General features: G+C 50.1%; 1 protein-coding gene across 1 annotated transcript in view; it reads right to left on the minus strand.

The window, feature by feature from the left end:
- The window catches only part of LOC144488338 (adhesion G protein-coupled receptor E3-like), a gene marked incomplete at its 5' end in the record, with an annotated part of 80,490 nt that overhangs the window by 26,717 nt on the left and 34,085 nt on the right, over positions 1–19,688 (minus strand). The window contains 5 exons of the mRNA XM_078206389.1: positions 8,636–8,813; positions 12,878–12,955; positions 15,347–15,399; positions 16,347–16,499; positions 18,750–18,902. Coding sequence (XP_078062515.1) covers positions 8,636–8,813; positions 12,878–12,955; positions 15,347–15,399; positions 16,347–16,499; positions 18,750–18,902 — 615 coding nt within the window. The remainder of the gene's footprint in view (positions 1–8,635; positions 8,814–12,877; positions 12,956–15,346; positions 15,400–16,346; positions 16,500–18,749; positions 18,903–19,688) is intronic.

The raw sequence follows: 19,688 nt of genomic DNA on the forward strand, positions 1-19,688 counted from the left end.
AGGAGTCCGGAGCACTTGGCCCAGTTGATCCTGGCGGAGGACGCGGCGGAGTACACCGCCTGGCATTCTCGCATCCTCCGCAGGTCAGCCGGGTCCGTGAACATGAGGAGCACGTCGTCGGCGTAAGCTAACAGGACCACCCCTACGTCCGGGCCGCGCAGAGTCAAACCCGACAACCTCCTCCGCAAGAGGCGCAGGAATGGCTCCACGCATATAGAATACAGTTGGCCGGACAAGGGGCAGCCCTGCCGCACTCCTCTCCCAAAGCGAAGGGGCGCCGTCAGGGACCTGTTAACCTTAATCAGACACTCTGCGGCAGAGTACAGTAATCGGATCCGGGCAACAAACTGCGTCCCGAACCCGAATGCCCGCAGAGTTCCGAGCAAATACTCGTGCTCCACCCTGTCGAACGCCTTCTCCTGATCTAAAGACAAGAAGGCGCTCGACAGACCAGCCCTCTGGGAATGGTGGATCAGGTCCCGGACTAGATGGAGGTTGTCGTGAATCGACCTGCCCGGGACCGTGTAGGACTGGTCAGGGTGGATCATGTGGTCCAGCACGGATCCAAGGCGTGAAGCCAAGGCCCTGGCAAAGATTTTATAATCCGTGCTGAGGAGGGAGACCAGGCACCAGTTTTTAAGGCACCGGAGATCCCCCTTCTTTGGCAGCAGGGCAATGACGGCCCTGCGCCACGAAAGGGGCATCTCCCCGGTGGCATTGCTCTCCTCCTTGATCCCCGCGTAGTCGCCCCCCAGGACGTCCCAGAACGCCCTGAAGAACTCTACTGTCAGCCCGTCCAGCCCCGGGGCCTTGCCCCGACCAAGGCCATTGAGGGCGCCGGTCAGCTCGGCCATGGTGACGGGGGCCTCGAGCCTGCCGACGCCCTCCGGGCTGACTTGCGGAAGGTCCTCCCACAGAAGTCTGCGGGCATCCTCGCTGGACAGATCCAGAGAGAAGAGGGAGGTGTAATAATCCCGGGCGATTGCCCGGATGCCCTCCGGATCCGAGATGGGGGAACCATCGTCGGCCAGCAGCGCAAGGAGCTGCTGACGGTCAGCCCGCCCTTTTTCCAGCGAGTAGAAGGGGGAGCCGCAGTCCAGATCCACCCGGAACTGGACCCGCGACCTCACGTACGCGCCACGGGACCCGACCAGTTGCAGGTCCCGCAGCGCACCCTTCTTCTCCCTGTACTCTAGCCACAGGGCCGGGTCCGCGTCGGGCTGACTGAGACGTGCCTCCAGGTCGAAAAGCTCCTGCTCCAACTCCTCGAGCCTGGATTTCTGCCTCCTCGCCGACCCCCTCGCGTACTCCTGACAGAAGGTCCAGACGTGAGTCTTGCCCACGTCCCACCATAGCCTCAAGGAGGGGAAGCCTCCCCGCTTCCTTCTCCAGCCGGCCCAGAATCGACGGAACGAGTCCAGGAAGCGCTCGTCCTCCAGCAGCGTGTTGTTGAAGTGCCAGTACGCGGACCCCCCCCGGACGCGAGACGGAACAAACTCCGCCCACACCAGGTGGTGGTCCGCGCACGGAACCTGCCGCATGGAGGCCGACGGCACGCCGGACACGTGCGCCCTTGAAATGTAAAGGCGGTCGATTCTGGACGCTCCGCCTCCAGGCTTCACGAACGTGAAAGCTCTGGAGCCACAATGGAGATGTCTCCAGACGTCCACCAAGTCGCGGGTCCCGAGCAGGTCCCACAACTTCGCCACCGCCGGGGTGCGCAGCCAGGGGCCGGTATGGTCCCGTGCCTCGAGGGTGCAGTTGAAATCCCCTCCGAGGGTGATGCATTCGCCCCTCCGCGATGGTGTCGAGATGAGCGGACACTTTCTCGTAGAAAGTCGTTTGCTGCGGTCTGGCGGCCGGGGCGTAGACGTTCAGCAAGTGAATAACCCCCCCCTCGCAGACCGTCAAGTGCAGCAACTGGCCTGGCACCGGCTCCTTGACCCCCAAGATCTCTGGCTGAAAATTCGGTGCCAACAAGATAGCCACCCCGCTAGAAGCGAGCGTGAGGTGGCTCATGTAGAATCCCCCTTGCCACTCCAGGAGCCATCGGGCTTCGTCTCCTGGAATGGTACAGGTTTCTTGCAGGAAGCACACCGCATACTTCCCGTCACGGAGGACCGAGAAGTTCTGGAACCTGCGGAGTGGTTCGCTGCTGCCGTTGACGTTGAGGCTGGCTATAATTACCTTCATGTCAGTAGCATTGTGCCACCGTCACCACTTATCTAAGTGCGTGAGGGAGCGCTGGCGCAAGACGCGCCAGTCCTCTCCCCCTTGAGCCCGTCGAGGAACTCCCGTACCCGACGCCGCTCTCTTTCAGTCAGGTCCGACTCGGCCTGGGAGCAGGCCCGCGTGGACCGGACGAGCAGCGCCAGGTCCGACCAACGGTCGAGGGCTAGTCGGACGCTGTCAGGGTGACCAGAATGGTCTTCGATGAAGGCCCTGAGTTCCCCAAAGGGGATGAGGGGCGACTCGGTGTGGGGCAAGAGGGAGTCCCCCGCCTCGCTACAGGTGGACTCTGAAACGATCCCCGTGCCCACCACCGAGCAGCTTACCTCCTCGGGGCCGTCGCCCTTCGACTCCGAGTCCCCCGCCGCAGGGCGTGCGGCGGGCGGCACGGAGCCGCCAACGAGTCCTGACTCCCCCCCGATCCCACCCCCAGGATCGGCAGAGGAGGGGTTCCTCCCTCCTTGACCCTGGGTTTGTGGGTCCGTGGGCGGCGACGGCTCAGTCCCCCTCCCTGCCCTGTACGCCTGGACACCCCCCAAGCCCGGAAAACCCTCTGGATTCATGTTGGGGGCGCCCAGCATCAAAGGTTGGGACAGAGAGGAGGAGATAAATTCCTCGCCACCGCCGCCCAGGGACCCGAAAATTGGGGTGCTGCTCCAGTCCCCTGGCAAGCTGTAAAAGAATGTTGGGTCAAACTCGACCGGGCTGAACGGAGCCGCGAGGGCCCCGCTCACACCCGGCCTCGGGGAGACCCGTCCGGGGGACTGCAGCAGCATGTGTTTCATTTTAAATTTTTTCCTGCCCCCGGTCTGGGGACAAGGTGTAAAAACAGGTGGGGGCATGGCAGGCGATGACGTGAACGGGGGGCCTCGAACCCCATGGCTCCTGAGGGGCAGCGCCTCTTCTTGTTGTCATGCCCGTGGGTGGGAGACGCTGCCCGCACCCCGCCCCTCTTGGCCTTGCCACGCCCTTTTGCCTCCCCGTCACGTCCCCTTTTGGTGTCTGTGCCGGCTCGGGGTCGCGTACCCCCCCACACCCGGACCCGGGAGCGCGCGCACCCACGACGCCGGGCCCAGCACAGGACGCTGAGGCACCCACGGGCCCGGGAGATGGTTTGGGAAGGGGGCCGGAGGTGGGTATTTTCCCCGAGCCGGCAGCTGGGGTGGAGGGGACGGGGTCGCATTCTCCCCCTTTTTGTTCCCTTTTTTCGGGGTCTTCTGGCCTCGCGGAGGCTCCACTCCCCCCCCGCCGGCAGCCAAGGTGGCGGCTGCTGCCGGTGTGGTCTCCCGTTGCGGGGGGGCCAGGTGGTGTTTGCTTAGGGGGAGAGGGGGCTGCGGTGCCAGCTGCGGCCGCCTTGGAGACGGGGCAGTTCTTTCTAATATGCCCCGCCTCCTTACAGGCATGGCACCGCATGCCATCCGCGGACCAGAAGACCCGGTAAGTAGTCCAATCAAAGGGGACATTGAAGCCCCCTTCCAGGCACTCCTCCCGGGCCAGGCGGACATATACCTGGCGCCGGAAGGAGTACACGTGCCGGAGGGTGGGATCACGAAGACCGAGCGGGACCGGTGCCACCTCGGACCTGACCTCCCCCAGTAGATGGAGGTGGGGGAGGAGGAGCTCCACGGGGATGAAGGGCGGGACGTTCGAGATGACCACCCGATGGACGGTGGCCTCCAGGGGGTCCACCGCCAAGAACGTCCCGCCCACCGTGAGCCCCTTTTCCAGGGCCAGGTGGACCGCCCGCTCGGCCTTCAGAAAGAATACGGCCTTGCCGTACATCTTTGAGGCTGTTACAATGGCTGAGGGGCCAACAACCCCAGCCATTGCCCGAACGCATGACTCTATGGTCATGTCGGGGTGACCGTAGCACTTTACCCCGAGTTATTTCGTTATCAGTCGAAACGGTGGCAGGGCCTTGGGAGCGGCGGGGGCTCTGGCCACCGCCACACCCGCGTAGGTGGGCCTGGAGGGCCCTGCCACCGGCGACGGTGTGGTTGTCGCCATGATTTTAATGGGTGCTACGCCCACCCCGAGACTGCCCAGATGTACAGATGTGACTAGGGCGGTTGATGGAGGAGAACTGGTGGATGCGGTGTTTTTGGATTTCCAAAAGGCGTTTGATAAGGTGCCCCATAAAAGGCTGCTGAAGAAGATTAGGGCACACGGAGTTGGGGGTAGTGTGTTAAAGTGGATTGGGGACTGGCTATCCGACAGGAAGCAAAGAGTCGGAATAAATGGGTGTTTTTCCGGTTGGAGGAAGGTAACTAGTGGCGTGCCGCAGGGATCGGTACTCGGGCCGCAACTATTTACCATTTATATAGATGATCTGGAGGAGGGGACGGAGTGTAGGGTAACGAAGTTTGCAGACGACACAAAGATAAGTGGAAAAGTGAATCGTGTGGAGGACGGAGAAGATCTGCAGAGAGATTTGGACAGGCTGAGTGAGTGGGCGAGGATATGGCAAATGGAGTATAACGTTGAGAAATGCGAGGTTATACACTTTGGAGGAAATAATAACAAATGGGATTACTATCTCAATGGAAACAAATTAAAACATGCTACCGTGCAAAGGGACCTGGGGGTCCTTGTGCATGAGACGCAAAAGCCCAGTCTGCAGGTACAACAGGTGATCAAGAAGGCAAATGGGATGTTGGCCTATATCGCGAGGGGGATAGAATATAAAAGCAGGGATGTCTTGATGCACCTGTACAGGGCATTGGTGAGGCCGCAGCTGGAATACTGTGTGCAGTATTGGTCCCCTTATATGAGGAAGGATATATTGGCATTGGAGGGAGTGCAGAGAAGGTTCACCAGGTTGATACCGGAGATGAGGGGTTTGGATTATGAGGAGAGGCTGAGGAGATTGGGTTTGTACTCGTTGGAGTTTAGAAGGATGAGGGGGGATCTTATGGAGACTTATAAGATAATGCGGGGGCTGGATAGGGTGGAGGCGGAGAGATTCTTTCCACTTAGTAAGGAAGTTAAAACTAGAGGACACAACCTCAAAATAAAGGGGGGTCGGTTTAAGACAGAGTTGAGGAGGAACTTCTTCTCCCAGAGGGTGGTGAATCTCTGGAATTCTCTGCCCACTGAGGTGGTGGAGGCTACCTCGCTGAATATGTTTAAAGCGCGGATGGATGGATTCCTGATCGGTAAGGGAATTAAGGGTTATGGGGATCAGGCGGGTAAGTGGTACTGATCCACGTCAGATCAGCCATGATCTTATTGAATGGCGGGGCAGGCTCGAGGGGCTAGATGGCCTACTCCTGCTCCTATTTCTTATGTTCTTATGTTCTTATGTACAGCAGGGCGTATTGATGTCACTGTTTCTGTGGGGGGGGGGTCCAGGGAGAGATGGGTGAGGGGCCTCCCTGGCCTTTACAGTAGGCACAGAGAGGGGTGTGTAGAGAGGGATGGGAGTGTGGGTGGGGGTCTCTTCCCTGTTATTGGGGTCTAGAGAGGGAATGAGAAAGGGTGGGGTGGGTAGGGGTCCAGGTTCTCTCTCTCCCTGGCTCAGAGAAGGAGAGTGAGGGACGGAGGAGCAGGAGGGAGGACTAAAGGACAGGGCACTGAGGTGGGCCGGTGACCCAGTAGAGGAGGAGGAGGTGGGGTGGTGCTGGTGTTGGGGCCAGCAGCAATGGGTGTGGTGACTTGAAATCTTCAGCCCTTTCAGGGCCTAGCAGTAAAAAAGTCCAGGTTATCTTCACCCCCCACCTCTGTAAAAGATGTTCCTATGTTCTTGCCCCTCCCCCCCCCCCTCCCCCCCTCCCCCTCCCTTTCAGGCACAGACCTTTGATGTTGGGGGGCACCAGCCCAACAACTCAGTCCTCTGATGTGATTTAGTCTGTCTGTGGTTGGTTTGTTCCTCCCTCTTGCGGCTGGAACACTGTCTCTCTTGCACTCCCTCTCTCCCTCTCCCTCTGAAGGAGAGAGCACCTTCCAGTAGCTGGAGACTCAGGGCGATGGCTTCTCCTCCTCCTTCCTTCTGGTTGGAATGTCCACAAAGGTGAAAAGGCCCTTCCACTTCCACCACTCAGCTTCTTGGACTCGCAGTAGCAGCAACAGCAAGAAGAATCCACTCTGGACACCATACAGCTGTACACAGCCAGCTCGACAGGTGCGACCTGCTGAATGCAGGCTGGGAGTCTGACACACCTGCTTTAAATAGGGAGCATGAGGCTCCCTGATTCAACCACCAATTAGGACTCATCAGACAGTACATACTCTAGCAAGCCAACCTTATTAGCCTGGCTGAAGTCATCAGAAGGACATAGCTTCTTTCTATCTCAACTATCAAATCGTCTTACCATTTTGATTAAATCAACCCATAATATTCTGTAGTTAATACAGGCTTGTCTTTGCAAACAGAGGGACAAACCAGAATGGATTTCTGCTGGAAGTGTCTGTGTTTAGTTCTCTAATAATCCAAAGATCAAACCAGGTAAGAACCCGAGTCTTCGCCATTCAGTTTCTCACAGGTTAAATAATGAGCCAATGTTTCTGTCAAAAAAGCCTGAAAGTGCTTCCGTCATGAAATGTTTTGAATTCAGGATCATACGTATCTGTGTCTTGACAAACTTATCTAATTATATCCCAGGGATTAGTACAGATTCCAAAATCGGATGTCAGGATCGTAGAATCCCTACAGTACATAAGGAGGCCATTCAGCCCATCGAGCCTGCACCAACAACAATCCCACCCAGGCTCCACTCCCGCAACCTCACACACCTACCCTGCTAATCTAGGGGAATTTCAAAGTAACTTCATTGCAGTGTTAATGTAAGCCTTCTTTGTGACTAATAAATAAATCATAATAATCCCCCCGATGCTAGGGTCAATTTTAGCATGGCCAATCAACCTAACCTCCACATCGTTGGACTGTGGGAGGAAACTGGAGCACCCGGAGGAAACTTGCGCAGACACGGGTAGAACGTGCAATGTAAAGGTTTGTTGCGTGTCAGCAAGATGTATTGCGGGAACCACAAAGCCTCCTTCGACAGCACCCTTCCAACCCATGATTGCTGCCATCCATAAGGAAATGGGCAGCAGACACATGAGACACAGCAGACACATGAGAACGCACATGAGAACCTGGAAGTTGCACCACTCACCAGCCTGACTTGGAAATATATCAGCCGTTACGTGTTACGTAAAGGTTCTTTTTATTTATTCATTTACAGGCCAGCATTTATTTCCCATCTCTAATTTCCCTTGAGAAGGTGGTATTGAGCCACCTTCTTGAACCGCTGCAGTCTCTGGGGTGTAGGTACACCCACAGTGCTGTTAGGGAGGGATTTCCAGGATTTTGACTCATCGACAGTGAAGGAACGGCCAATATATTTCCACATTAGGGTGGTGAGTGGCTCGTAGGGGAACTTGCAGGTGGTGGTGTTCCCATGTGTCTGCTGCCCTGGTCCTTCTGGGTGATGGAGGTTGTGGGTTTGGAAGCTGCTATTGGAGTTTAGTTGCCTCAGTGCATCTTGTAGATGGTACACACTGCTGCTAGTGTGCATTGGCGATAGAGGGAGTGAATGCATTGGGCTGCCAATCAAGTGAGCTGCGATGGTGTTGAATTTCTTGATTGTTTTTGGAGCTGCACTCATCCAGGCAAGTGGAGAGTATTCTGCACTCCTGACCTGTGTCTTGTAGATGATGGACAGACTTTGTGGAGTCATGAGGTGAATTGCTTGTTGCAAACTTCTCAGCCTCTGACCTGCTCTGGTGGCCACAGTAATTACATGGTGAGTCCAGTCAGTTTCTATTAAATGGTAACACCCAGGATGTTGATAGTGGGGGATTCGGCAGTGATAATGCCATTGAATGTCAAGGGGAGATGGTTAGATACTTTTGTGTTGGAGATGGTTATTGCACTTCTATGGCATAAATGTCACTTGGTGCTTATCAGCCCCAAACTGATATCCAAGTCTTGCTGCGTATGGGCACAGACTGCTTTAGTATCTGAGGAGTCAATATTGTGCAATCATCAGCAAGCATCCCCACTCCTGACCTTACGATGGAAAGAAGGTCATTGATGAAGCAGCTGAAGATGGTTGGCATTTCAAGATGGAAGCACTCTCAGGCTTATTTAACAGAAACATTGGCCGAAACTCTACCACCTCACCTGCCACGGAATCGCAGCGGGCGAGGGTCCAGCAACGGAAATCTCCGTTGACCTCGGGCAGGAATTTTATGCGAGGCATGAGTCCAACCAGCGGAGAGTTTTCCCCCTGATTCCCATTGACTCCAGTTTTGCTGGGGCTTCTTGATGCCACACTCAGTCAAAAACTGCCTTGATGTCAAAGGCAGTCACTCTTACCTCAGGTGTTGCAAGGTACTTCTCATATAATGCTCACAGCTGTCTCCAAGAAAGTACATTATATAAAATATCTTTTGTCGAACTCACCAATACTTTTACTTCTTGCTGCCCTCTTTCCCAGATCTGGTAAATTCAGACTAGCAGCAATGGCAAAGTTTTCCACGGACTGCAGGAAAATGGAAGCTGAAAGGAGTCGCTGTTCCTTTTCCATGTTTTTCCACAGGGAATCATTCATGAGAAGATCACTAGAGTTTGAAATGATTTCCTGTGGAGGAGAAAAATTTCACTCCAGTGAGTTGGATCATTTTCAAAGCCCTTTTTGTTTAAAGGTTGTCATCAAAGGTTCCTTTGATAGCTCTACACAGTGATCACAGAATCTAAGAATTGTTACAGTGCAGAAAAAGGCCATTCAGTCCATCACTTCACCACACTCAGCTGGTGCATTCCAGACCTTAACCAGTTGCTGTGTGAAAAAATGTTCTCTTTTGCCAATTACTTTAAATCTATGCCCAATGGTTTTTGATTCTTTCAGGAGGGGAATCAGTTTCTCCCTATCTACTCTATCCCCTCATGATTTTGAATATCTCTGTCAAATTTCCTCTCAGCCTTAATTTCTCCAAGGGAACGGTCCTAACTCCCCCAATCTGTCTTCACAACTGAAGTTCCTCATCCATGGAAACGTTCTCACGATTCTTTTCTGCATTCCCTCCAACGCCTTCACAACTTTCCTATAGTACGGCGCTCAGAACCAGATGCAATATTCCAGGCCATACTGAGGCTATACTAAGTTCAACACAACTTACTTGCTCTCGTACTCTATGTCTCTGTTAATAAAGCCCAGGATACTGTATGCTTTGTTAACTATTCTCTTAACCTATCCTGCCACTTTCAGTGACTTGGGCATGGATTTTCTTCTATTCCTTCATATGGGCATTGCTTGCAAGGCCAGCATTTGATACCCATCCCTAATATCTACCCAGGTCTCTCTGCTCTGACACCTCCCTGAGAATTGTACCTTTTATTTTATATGGTCTCTAAAAATAGAGCAGGTGTGGCTAAGTGGGTAACAGCTCGAGTTTAGTTTTTATTATTGTCACAAGTAGGCTTACATTAACATTGCAATGAAGATTCTGTAAAAATCCCCGAGTCACCACAGTCCAGCACCTGTTCGGGTACACTGAGGGAGAATTTAGCATGGTCAATGCATCTAACCAGCACGTCTTTCAGACTGCAGGAGGAAACCGGAGCACCCGGAGGAAACCCATGCGGACACGGGGAGAACGTGTAGACTCAGCACAGATAGTAACCCAAGCTGTGAATTGAACCCAGTTCCTTGGTGCTGTGAGGCAGCAGTGCTGATCACTATGCCACTGTGCCGCCCTGTACCGTATTGGCCTCTAGGTCACAGGTTGTTGGTTCAAGGGCCCCAGCTACTTGAACACAAAATGCAGGCTGATATTCCTGGGGCAGAGGTTTGAGGGGTAACGTGATAGAGGACAATGAAAGGGTAAATATTGATAGATGGTTTCCACTAATTGATTTAATTGTTCCCCGGGCTTGTCGGGTGATATTGTGTATTTGCCTTATGCTGCAAGACCACACATAATAACTACTGGTGTACCCATTTGCCTGCGACACTGACATAAGGGCATCACTAAAACAAAGTTCAGCCAACTCCATTGCACTCACAGAGGGAACAGACATTGTCCTGTGTTGCCCATAGTTCACAGAAGGTTTGGAGTAAGTTGCCAGGCACCATGTGAGATTGCTCCAAGGTCTTCTGGGTTCATATTTGGGATTACCCACAAATGTCATGATCTTAGTCAGTCTTGAACAGAGGAAATGTAAAGAAGATCCATAGAACATGGAGCCAACTATGATTGAAATACTATCTACTGGCATGGGAAAGGGAATTTAGGAATGCTTGAAGTTGATGGGGAATGGGCAGACATTGGGTTCAGACGATGTTGGCCCCTGTGGAGAAAAACAGCAGGATGAAGTGGATGGGCCGAGTGATCAGTTTCTGTGCTGAAACATTCAATGACGTTTCCTTGCTCATTTACTCATTGAGCCAATGTTTCTCCTGACCTCTGTTTCAGTGTAGATTACTGACATTCTTAACTACAGCGTCGACATGGAGAAACCAGTACAGGTTGTTGGTGATCTGGACACCTAGAAACTTGAAGCCGTCGACCATTTCTACTTCGTCCCCATTGATATAGACAGAGGCATGTTCTCCATTATGCTTCCTGACATTCATTTTCAATCCATGAAGAATTCTGAGCTCTTAACCTTCCCAGCCATCCACCACAATCAAGAACTGAACCATCACTTTTCACTTCAACTTAGAGTCACTTTAACTGGGCTGCCGAGGTATGGAAGTGCTCAACATATTCCAGAATCTCTCCTTCAACACATTTGGCTGACAAAAGGTGTCAGTGGGTGGCACAGTGGTTAGCATTGCTGTCTCACAGCTCCAGGGACCTGGGTTCGATTCCCGACTTGGATCACTGTCTGGGTGGAGTTTGCACGTTCTCCCCATGTCGGTGTGGGCTTCCTTCCACAATCCAAAGATGTGCGGATTAGGTTGACTGGATATGCTAAATTACCCTTAGTGTTCTGGGATGTGATAGTAGAGGGATTAGCAGGGTAACAAAGCGGGGATAGAGCCTGGGTGGGATTGTTGTCAGTGCAGACTCGATGGGTCAAACGTCTACCTTCTGCACTGTAGGGTTTCTATGTAATTCACGAGTTTTGTTTGGCAACACTCAGGGACAGCTTAATTTTCTTGTTTGTAGGATTGAAGGGATCAAGAATGACTGGCAAATGTGAAGACTGGGCAACACCACTGCAGTCATCTGCAAATTACAGATCATGTATGATCATCCTCAACACTGTTGCCCCACAAGGCTGTGTCCTCTTTATACACCTATGACTGTGTGGCCAAATTCCCTTCCAACTTGATTTTCAAGTTTGCTGATGACACTACTGTGGAGGGTCAGATCTCAAACAATGATGAGATGGAGTACAGGAAAGAGATAGAGAATCTGGTGAACTGGTGTGATGATAATAATCTCTCCCTCAATGTCAACAAAACGAAGGAGATTGTCATCGACTTCAGGAAGCGTAGAGGAGAACATGCTCCTGTCTACATCAATGGGGACGAAGTGGGAATGGTCGAGAGCTTCAAGTTTCTAGGTGTCCAGCTCACCTTCAACCTGTCCTGGTCCCTCCGTGCTGACGCTATAGTTAAGAAAGTCCACCAATGCCTCTACTTTCTCAGGCTGCTAAGGAAATTTGGCTTGTCCGCTACGACACTCACCAACTTTTACAGATGCACCATAGAAAGCATTCTTTCTGGTTGTATCACAGCTTGGTATAGATCCTGCTCTGTCCAAGACCGCAAAAAACTGCAAAGGGTTGTGAACGAAGCCCAGTCCATCACTCAAACCAGCCTCCCACCCATTGGCTCTGTCTACACTTCCAGGTGCTTCAGAAAAGCAGCCAGCATAATCAAGGACCTCACGCACCCCGCACATACTCTCTTCCACCTTCTTCTGTCGGGAAAAAGAAAGAAAAATGTGAGGACACGTACCAACCGACTCAAGAACAGCTTCTTCCCTGCTGCCATCAAACTTTTGAATGGGCCTATCTCGCATTAAGTTGATCTTTCTCTACACCCTAGCTATGACACTACATTCTGCACTCTCTCCTTTCCTTCTCTATGAACAATATGCTTTGTCTGTATAGCGTGCAAGAAACAATACTTTTCACTGTATATAACACATGTGACAATAATAAATCAAATCGAATCAAATGTATAGCAAAGGCGGTCTGTTTAGTTTGGCAAGGACGTGCCTGGCATTAAAGAGTTTTCCATCTATGTAATACTGACATTGGAGGGCAGTTAACCTTTGATGAGGTACTGCCAGGTAGTTTGTAAATAGTCTGGGGGAAGGGGGGAATCACACAGACTTGTTTGAACCAGTTCAGATTTTGAAGGCAGATCTCCCACTCACAACACTTGCACGCATAATGTCATGAAGCAATTGCAGGCTTGTGATAAAGTTTCTTGGACGTTGAAACCGTTGGAGCTCAATCCATGGAGCCTTGCGATTTACTGAGTCAAATGCTTTGGTCAGATTGGTGAATGAAATGAATTTCTGGGAGCAAAGGGTTATTTTGGGGCCGGGGGGAGGGGTGGTGCAAACAGCATCTGATCTTAAGGTCTTGATCCTAATGGAAGGTGGAGCAGTCTTGAGGGGCCAGGTGGCTTACACTTATGTTCTTATCCACTATTTGTGACACAAACAATGTGTCACTACTGACCTGGAAAGGGAGCACATCAACCAGGTTGGTGATCGAGTAAATATATGAACAAAAGGTTTGGAACATAGTATGGGACATCTGTGTGAAGAAGAGAAAAGAGGTGTCAAAATCTTCCCGAGGAAGCAAGTTAACTTCAGTTCATTTAGAATTACTCATTTTACAAAATCTTCTGAGGCCATACATATGGCGATATGGACTATATATATGTATATAGAAAAAATATATACACAGATCATATATATTGGCAAAAAGATCACAATATACACTGTTACACAAATACTAAGGGCAGGATTTTCCAGCTGTTCCTGTCAGTAGGATCTTCTGGACAGCACCCCCACCCTCTCCCACTGGAGGCTATAAACAACAAGAAACACTGTTGATAGCGGTGGGACTGGAAGATCCACACACCAGCGGGGCCTCCTCTGCTGCATGCAAAAACATGCTGAGGGAATGTGGAAAATTCCGCCCTAACTGTGTAAAAAGCATAGGCAGATCAGATAGATGTATTCAGATACAGATGTATTACATAAAGATACACAGGCCGACTTTCACTAATATAACACTCTTAACATATTAAAGCATTTCAGTCAAAATGTAACACCATACCAGGTAGCGATATCAGGATAGGTGACTAAATGTTTGAAATATGACAGCAGCGAAATGACAAACTTTCAGCTTTATGGAGCGATTAAAGAAGGAGAGAGGAGGAGAGAGGCAGAGAGGTTCAGGGAAAGACTTTCTTATCGCTACCAATGGTGGAATGAAGGGAATCTGGGATGTGCAAGAGGCCAGAATTGGAGAGGTGCAAAGACCTTGGAAGGCTGGTGGAGGTTGCAGTGATGCAGGGATGAGATCATGGAGCGATTTGAACACAATTTTAAAGTCAAACATTACTGGACTGGTTGCCACTGTGGGTCAGCAAGCGCAGCAGCGATGGGTGAGCAGAAATTAGTACGAGTTAGGATGGTGTTGAGTGGGAACTTTGGAGTAGACAGGTCTGGAGATAACAAAAGCAGGAGTGTAAGCAACAGGTATGTGGAGGCTGGGTTAGAGGTGGAGCATGTAACAGAGGTAGCCTGGATGATGAGGGTGTCTGGATGATAGGATGATCAAGGCTGCGAGTAGTCTGATTCAATCAGACAGATACACAGATTACAGGTGCACATGCACATAGATAGGACATCAGTATTCACACATTTACAAAGCAACTGATGTTAGAACGTAACCGGTGACAACTTTGTATCAGATGTAATGTGACCAATGGTAACAAGCTGCAAGAGTCAGCTGACCCGGTAAACCATGGAACCAATTACAGAATGATGGGATGGTCAGCTGACCAGCTGACTCACTATAAATAAGAACCTGTTTGGAATTGTGGGGGACTTGGATTTGCCCAGGGCGAGGCCCCAAGCTCAGAGTAATGTAGTTTCTTTATTAAATCCTTTCTTTGATTTATAAGTTGGAGTACGTTTTGTTCTATGTTTATTGTCTGCATTTGAAGAGTTCCTTCTGAGGAAACAACTGAAGCATATTTTTTGTAAAACTTGTGCCTGCACCTGGCGACAGAGCATTGTTTTGTGACGGATTTTTTTTCAACTGGTTAAGACAACTATCGCTTGTTTTTTATGGAAAACTATATGTAATGATGTTTCTTTTAATTTTTAAAAAGCATTTAACCAAAGAGAGAAAATAATAAGCAGTTTGTGTGTGCGATTTTGGTCTCCTTATTTCAGGAAGTGCAGTGAAGGTTCACCAGACTGATTCCTGGGATGGAAGTATTGTCAAATGAAGAGAGATAGGCATGTAGCCTCTGGATGTTTAGAATGAGTGGGGATTCTGACAGGGTTGGACAGACTGGATGCAGGGATGATGTTTCCTCTGGCTGAGGGGAGGGGGAAGGTCTGGAACAAGGGGTCACAGTCTCAGGGTACAGGGAAGGCCATTTAGAACTGAGATGAAGAGAAATTTGTTCACTCGAAGTGTGGTGAACCTGTGGAATTCTCTACCACAGAAAGATATGGAAGTCAAGTCAGTGAATGTATTTAAGAAAGAAACAGATAAATTCCTAGACGCTAAAGACACCAAGGGGTATGGGGAGGGATTGTGAGTATGATGTTGAGGGAGAGGATCAGCCATTATCAAATTGAATGGTGGAACAGGTTCGAAGGGCCAAATGAACTACTTCTGCTCCCATTATTTTATGTTTCTGTGTTATCACTGAGAACAACTTTCAGATTTCCCCATTTATCACACATATGGACAGCAGATGTTGGTATCAGTTTTCGATGATGAACACTGATAGATTCGCTGTCATTACAACCACAAATACTAGACCAACATTTTATATCCAGTGTACCTTCATAATTACCAAACCTCTCCTAAATCTCCTCTCTGCCTGCTCTGCAGTGGTAATAGTCTTGGTATCCCAAGCTTCATCCCATTATCACAGTGTCTCATCAAGATAAATACCTGTGCTGTCAAATTGTTGACGCTGCATTGGTTCAGGTTGTTCTGGCTCAATTCTGTGGAATCAGGAAGAAGTTTAATATGAAGTTCAAACAGAAGAAAAGCAAACGAGAATTCCACACAAATGTTGACGCAGCAATTGTGAGACTTATCTCAACGTTGAGTCAATTTTCAGCCCTGGGTGACTCAGTGCAAATCCCCAGGACAACTCAGTGTCAGAGTAGCCCAGTGACAATAGCACATGTTCCCTGGAATCAGAAGATTGTGACTGCAAGTCCCATTCCAGGAACTTGAGCACAAAATCCAGTCCGACACTCCAGTGCCAAGGGGAGTGCTGCACTCAGAGATGTCATCTGTTGAGTGAAATGTTAAGCCAGTGCTCTGTCCCAGTCAGGGGTGCCTGTGACTTGGAGATGACAGTATTCCCATGTAACTTAACAGGTGCCTTTGTCCATCTGTGGGGTAGAGTTCAGTCTTTTTTTCAAAAGTTTATTTATTATTGTCACAAGTAAGCTTAAATTAACACTGCTATGAAGTTGCTGTGAAAATCCACTAGTCGCCACACTCTGGCGCCTGTTTGGGTACACTGAGGGAGAATTCAGCATAGCCAAAGCACCTAACCTGCATGTCTTTCAGCCTATCCAACCTCCCTTCATTACTTAAATGTTCCATCCCAGGCAGCATCCTGGCGAATCTCCTCTGCACCCTCTCCAATGCAATCACATCCTTCCTATAATGTGGTGACCAGAACTGCACACAGTGCTCCAGCTGTGGCCTCACCAAAGTTCTATACAACTCCATCATGCCCTCCCTGCATTTGTAATCTATATCCCGACTGATAAAGGCCAGTGTCTCATATGCCTTTTTCACCACCCTACTAACATGCCCTTCCGTCTTCAGAGATCTGTGGACAAACACGCCAAGGTCTAAGAGAGGCAGTGTGTGAAAAAAATCAAAACGCTCTCATCCTGATACTTATTGGGGGGGATAATAAAATTGTTACCTTTACACTGAGTCTCCGTTTTATTGATAAAGTGAGATTCACCATTAGTTGACACAAAGCCTCCATCACAGGTACAATGGAAAGCTCCCGGCTTGTTGTAACAGCTGGCATTGTAGCCACAGACGTCCAGTGTATTCATGCACTCATCAATATCTGTAACATAGAAACATAGAAACCCTACAGTGCAGAAGGAGGCCATTCGGCCCATCGAGTCTGCACCGACCACAATCCCACCCAGGCCCTCCCCCCACATATTTTACCCGCTAATCCCTCTAACCTCCGCATCCCAGGACTCTAAGGGACAATTTTTAACCTGGCCAATCAACCTAACCCGCACATCTTTGGACATTTGTGTGTGTAATAAAGAAGAAAATGATTTCAGTACCCGGCTGTCGGGAAATATTTTAAACTTGCTTTCGTTTTTGCAGAGGGGAGAGTGGAGGAATATTTGGCTCGAGGGTGAAAAGGAAATTGTGAAGGGAGAAGTGCCACAGAACAATAAAGGTGTTCCTGATTGGCTCGATTTTGGAACTTCGGCACCCCACCCCGCCAAACTCCAACCCCTCTCAGCCCCTACCTACCAATCATAGAGTCATAGAGGTCTACAGCATGGAAACAGGCCCTTCGGCCCAACTTGTCCATGCCGCCCTTTTTTTTAACCCATAAACTGGTCCAAATTGACCACATTTCGCCCATATCCCTCTATACCCATCTTACCCATGTAACTATCTAAACGCTTTTTAAAAGACAAAATTGTACCTGCCTCTACTACTACCTCTGGCAGCTTGTTCCAGACACTCACCACCCTCAGTGTGGAAAAATTGCCCCTCTGGACCCTTTTGTATCTCTCCCCTCTCACCTTAAACCTATGCGGCGGCACGGTAGCACAGTGGTTAGCACTGCTGCTTCACAGCTCCAGGGACCTGGGTTCAATTCCCGGCTTGGGTCACTGTCTGTGTGGAGTTTGCACATTCTCCTCGTGTCTGCGTGGGTTTCCTCCGGGTGCCCCGGTTTCCTCCCACAGTCCAAAGATGTGTGGGTTAGGTTGATTGGCCAAGCTAAAATTGCCCCTTAGTGTCCTGAGATGCGTAGGTTAGAGGGATTAGTGGGTAAAATATGTAGGGATATGGGGGTAAGGCCTGGGTGGGATTGTGGTCGGTGCAGACTCGATGGGCTGAATGGCCTCTTTCTGTACTGTAGGATTTCTATGCTCTCTAGTTTTAGACTCCCCTACCTTTGGGAAAAGATATTAACCATCTCGCTGATCTATGCCCCTCATTATTTTATAGACCTCTATAAGATCACCCCTCAGCTTTCTACGCTCCAGAGAAAAAAGTCCCAGTCTATCCAGCCTCTCCTTACAACTCAAACCATCAAATCCCAATAGCATCCTGGTAAATCTCTTCTGCACTCTTTCTAGTTTAATAATATCCTTTCTATAATAGGGTGACCAGAACTGTACACAGTATTCCAAGTGTGGCCTTACCAATGTCTTGTACAACGTCAACAATACATCCCAACTCCTGTATTCAATGTTCTGACCAATGAAACCAAGCATGCCGAATCCCTTCTTCACCATCTTGTCCACCTGTGACTCCACTTTCAAGGAGCTATGAACATGTACCCCCAGATTTCTCTTCTGTAACTCTCCCCAATGCCCTGCCATTAACTGAGTAAGACCTGCCCTGGTTCAATCTGCCAAAATGCATCACCTCGCATTTATCAAAATTAAACTCCATCTGCCATTCATCAGTCCACTGGCCCAACATCCCGTTGCAATCCTAGATAACCTACTTCACTGTCCACTATACCCAATCGGCCATCTCCTGATGGTGCAGGCTCGATGGGCTGCATGGTCTCCTTCTGCACTCTAACCATTGTATGATTCTACGAACTCCCTCTAGTTTATGGCCAAGAACATGGGCCAGAATTTTACTGTCCCACCCGCCACGGGAATGGGAGCGGGCGAGGGGCGGACAATGGGAAGGTCTGTTGACCTCGGGCAGGAAGCTGCATAATCCCACCCAAAATCTTCCATTTGTCCTTGAGGGCCTGTAAATGAAACGAACGGGTGCTAAAACATGCTTGAATAGAAATTCTAGACCACCGTGTCTACTTCAGACCCAGTGCTGAAGGTGATCCAAGAATCCCACATTAACCTCACTCTGGTGACGTTAGAAAGTGTTCAGTATTATTCTCAGGCATCCATTGTGTCGCGAAGTGGGATAGTTTCAGAACCGATATAGCATCTCAAAGACTGAGCAAGGAAGCAGAAGGTGCTGTGTGAGCTATTGGTAGCAACAGAGTTATCTATCAGCCTCGTGGCCCTGCATACATCTGCTCCATCAGTGTTCTTACCGACGCAGTCCTGGGACTCATCAGGAGGAAAAATAAACTTTTTACCTTTGCATTGAGTCTGGGTTTTATTGGTGAAGGTACGGTTTCCATTGGTTGCGATAAAGCCTCGATTGCAGGTACAGTAGAATCCTCCTAGGGTATTCTCACAGCTGGCATTGTGACCACAAGGTCGCTCTTCATCCGAACACTCGTCAACATCTGGAATAAACCAACAAAACCACTTAACCAACCTAAACCAGCCGTCAGAGAGATTTATTTCCCGATCCTTTGATGTCGGAGCAGCGATCGAGGGACGTGGGGCGTGTTGGTGGGAAGGAAGTTCTCGTGTCGAGAACAGTGCTTGACCTGGCTTGACATTGGAACCGCGGTTTCCCAAGATGTCTCCTGTTGTGTGTGTTGGGGCAGAGTCCCTTTAAGGGAATGGGTCATGTGACCTCAGGTTTGGGCTGTTGGGATCCGCCCAGAGGTGGGCAGTCAATGTTTGGGGTGTGGAGTGACTGGACCTAATGAAGCGCTGTGCTCTCTGAAGCCCGGCTGTGGAGTAGCTCTTGAGGAGACACCATGATAGGACAGGATTTCACAACTCCCGTCTGCAATTTGATCGAGTCCCGAAGCTGATTGGCCAGCGAAAGAAATCTAATGGGAACTGTGGACAAATCCAACAACAGTAAGGGATGATGGTGCTGGCGATGTACCCCGAATGGGCCGGATGTAAATGGTCTTAGGGCAGTCGGTAGAGTAGCTCATAAAGTTTTGGGTGGCACGGTGGCACAGTGGTTAGCACTGCTGCCTCACAGCGCCAGGGTTCCGGGTTCGATTCCGGCCTCGGTTCACTGTCTGTGCGGTCTGCACCCCGTGTATGTGTGGGTTTACTCTGGGTTCTCTGGTTTCCTCCCACAACCCAAAGATGTGCAGGTTAGGTGGATTAGCCATGCTAAATTGCTCCTTAATAACCCAAGATGTGTCAGGTTAGGTGGGTTGGCC

Source organism: Mustelus asterias, unplaced genomic scaffold (genome assembly GCF_964213995.1).
Source record: "Mustelus asterias unplaced genomic scaffold, sMusAst1.hap1.1 HAP1_SCAFFOLD_1476, whole genome shotgun sequence".
Classification (NCBI taxonomy): Eukaryota; Metazoa; Chordata; class Chondrichthyes; order Carcharhiniformes; family Triakidae; genus Mustelus; species Mustelus asterias.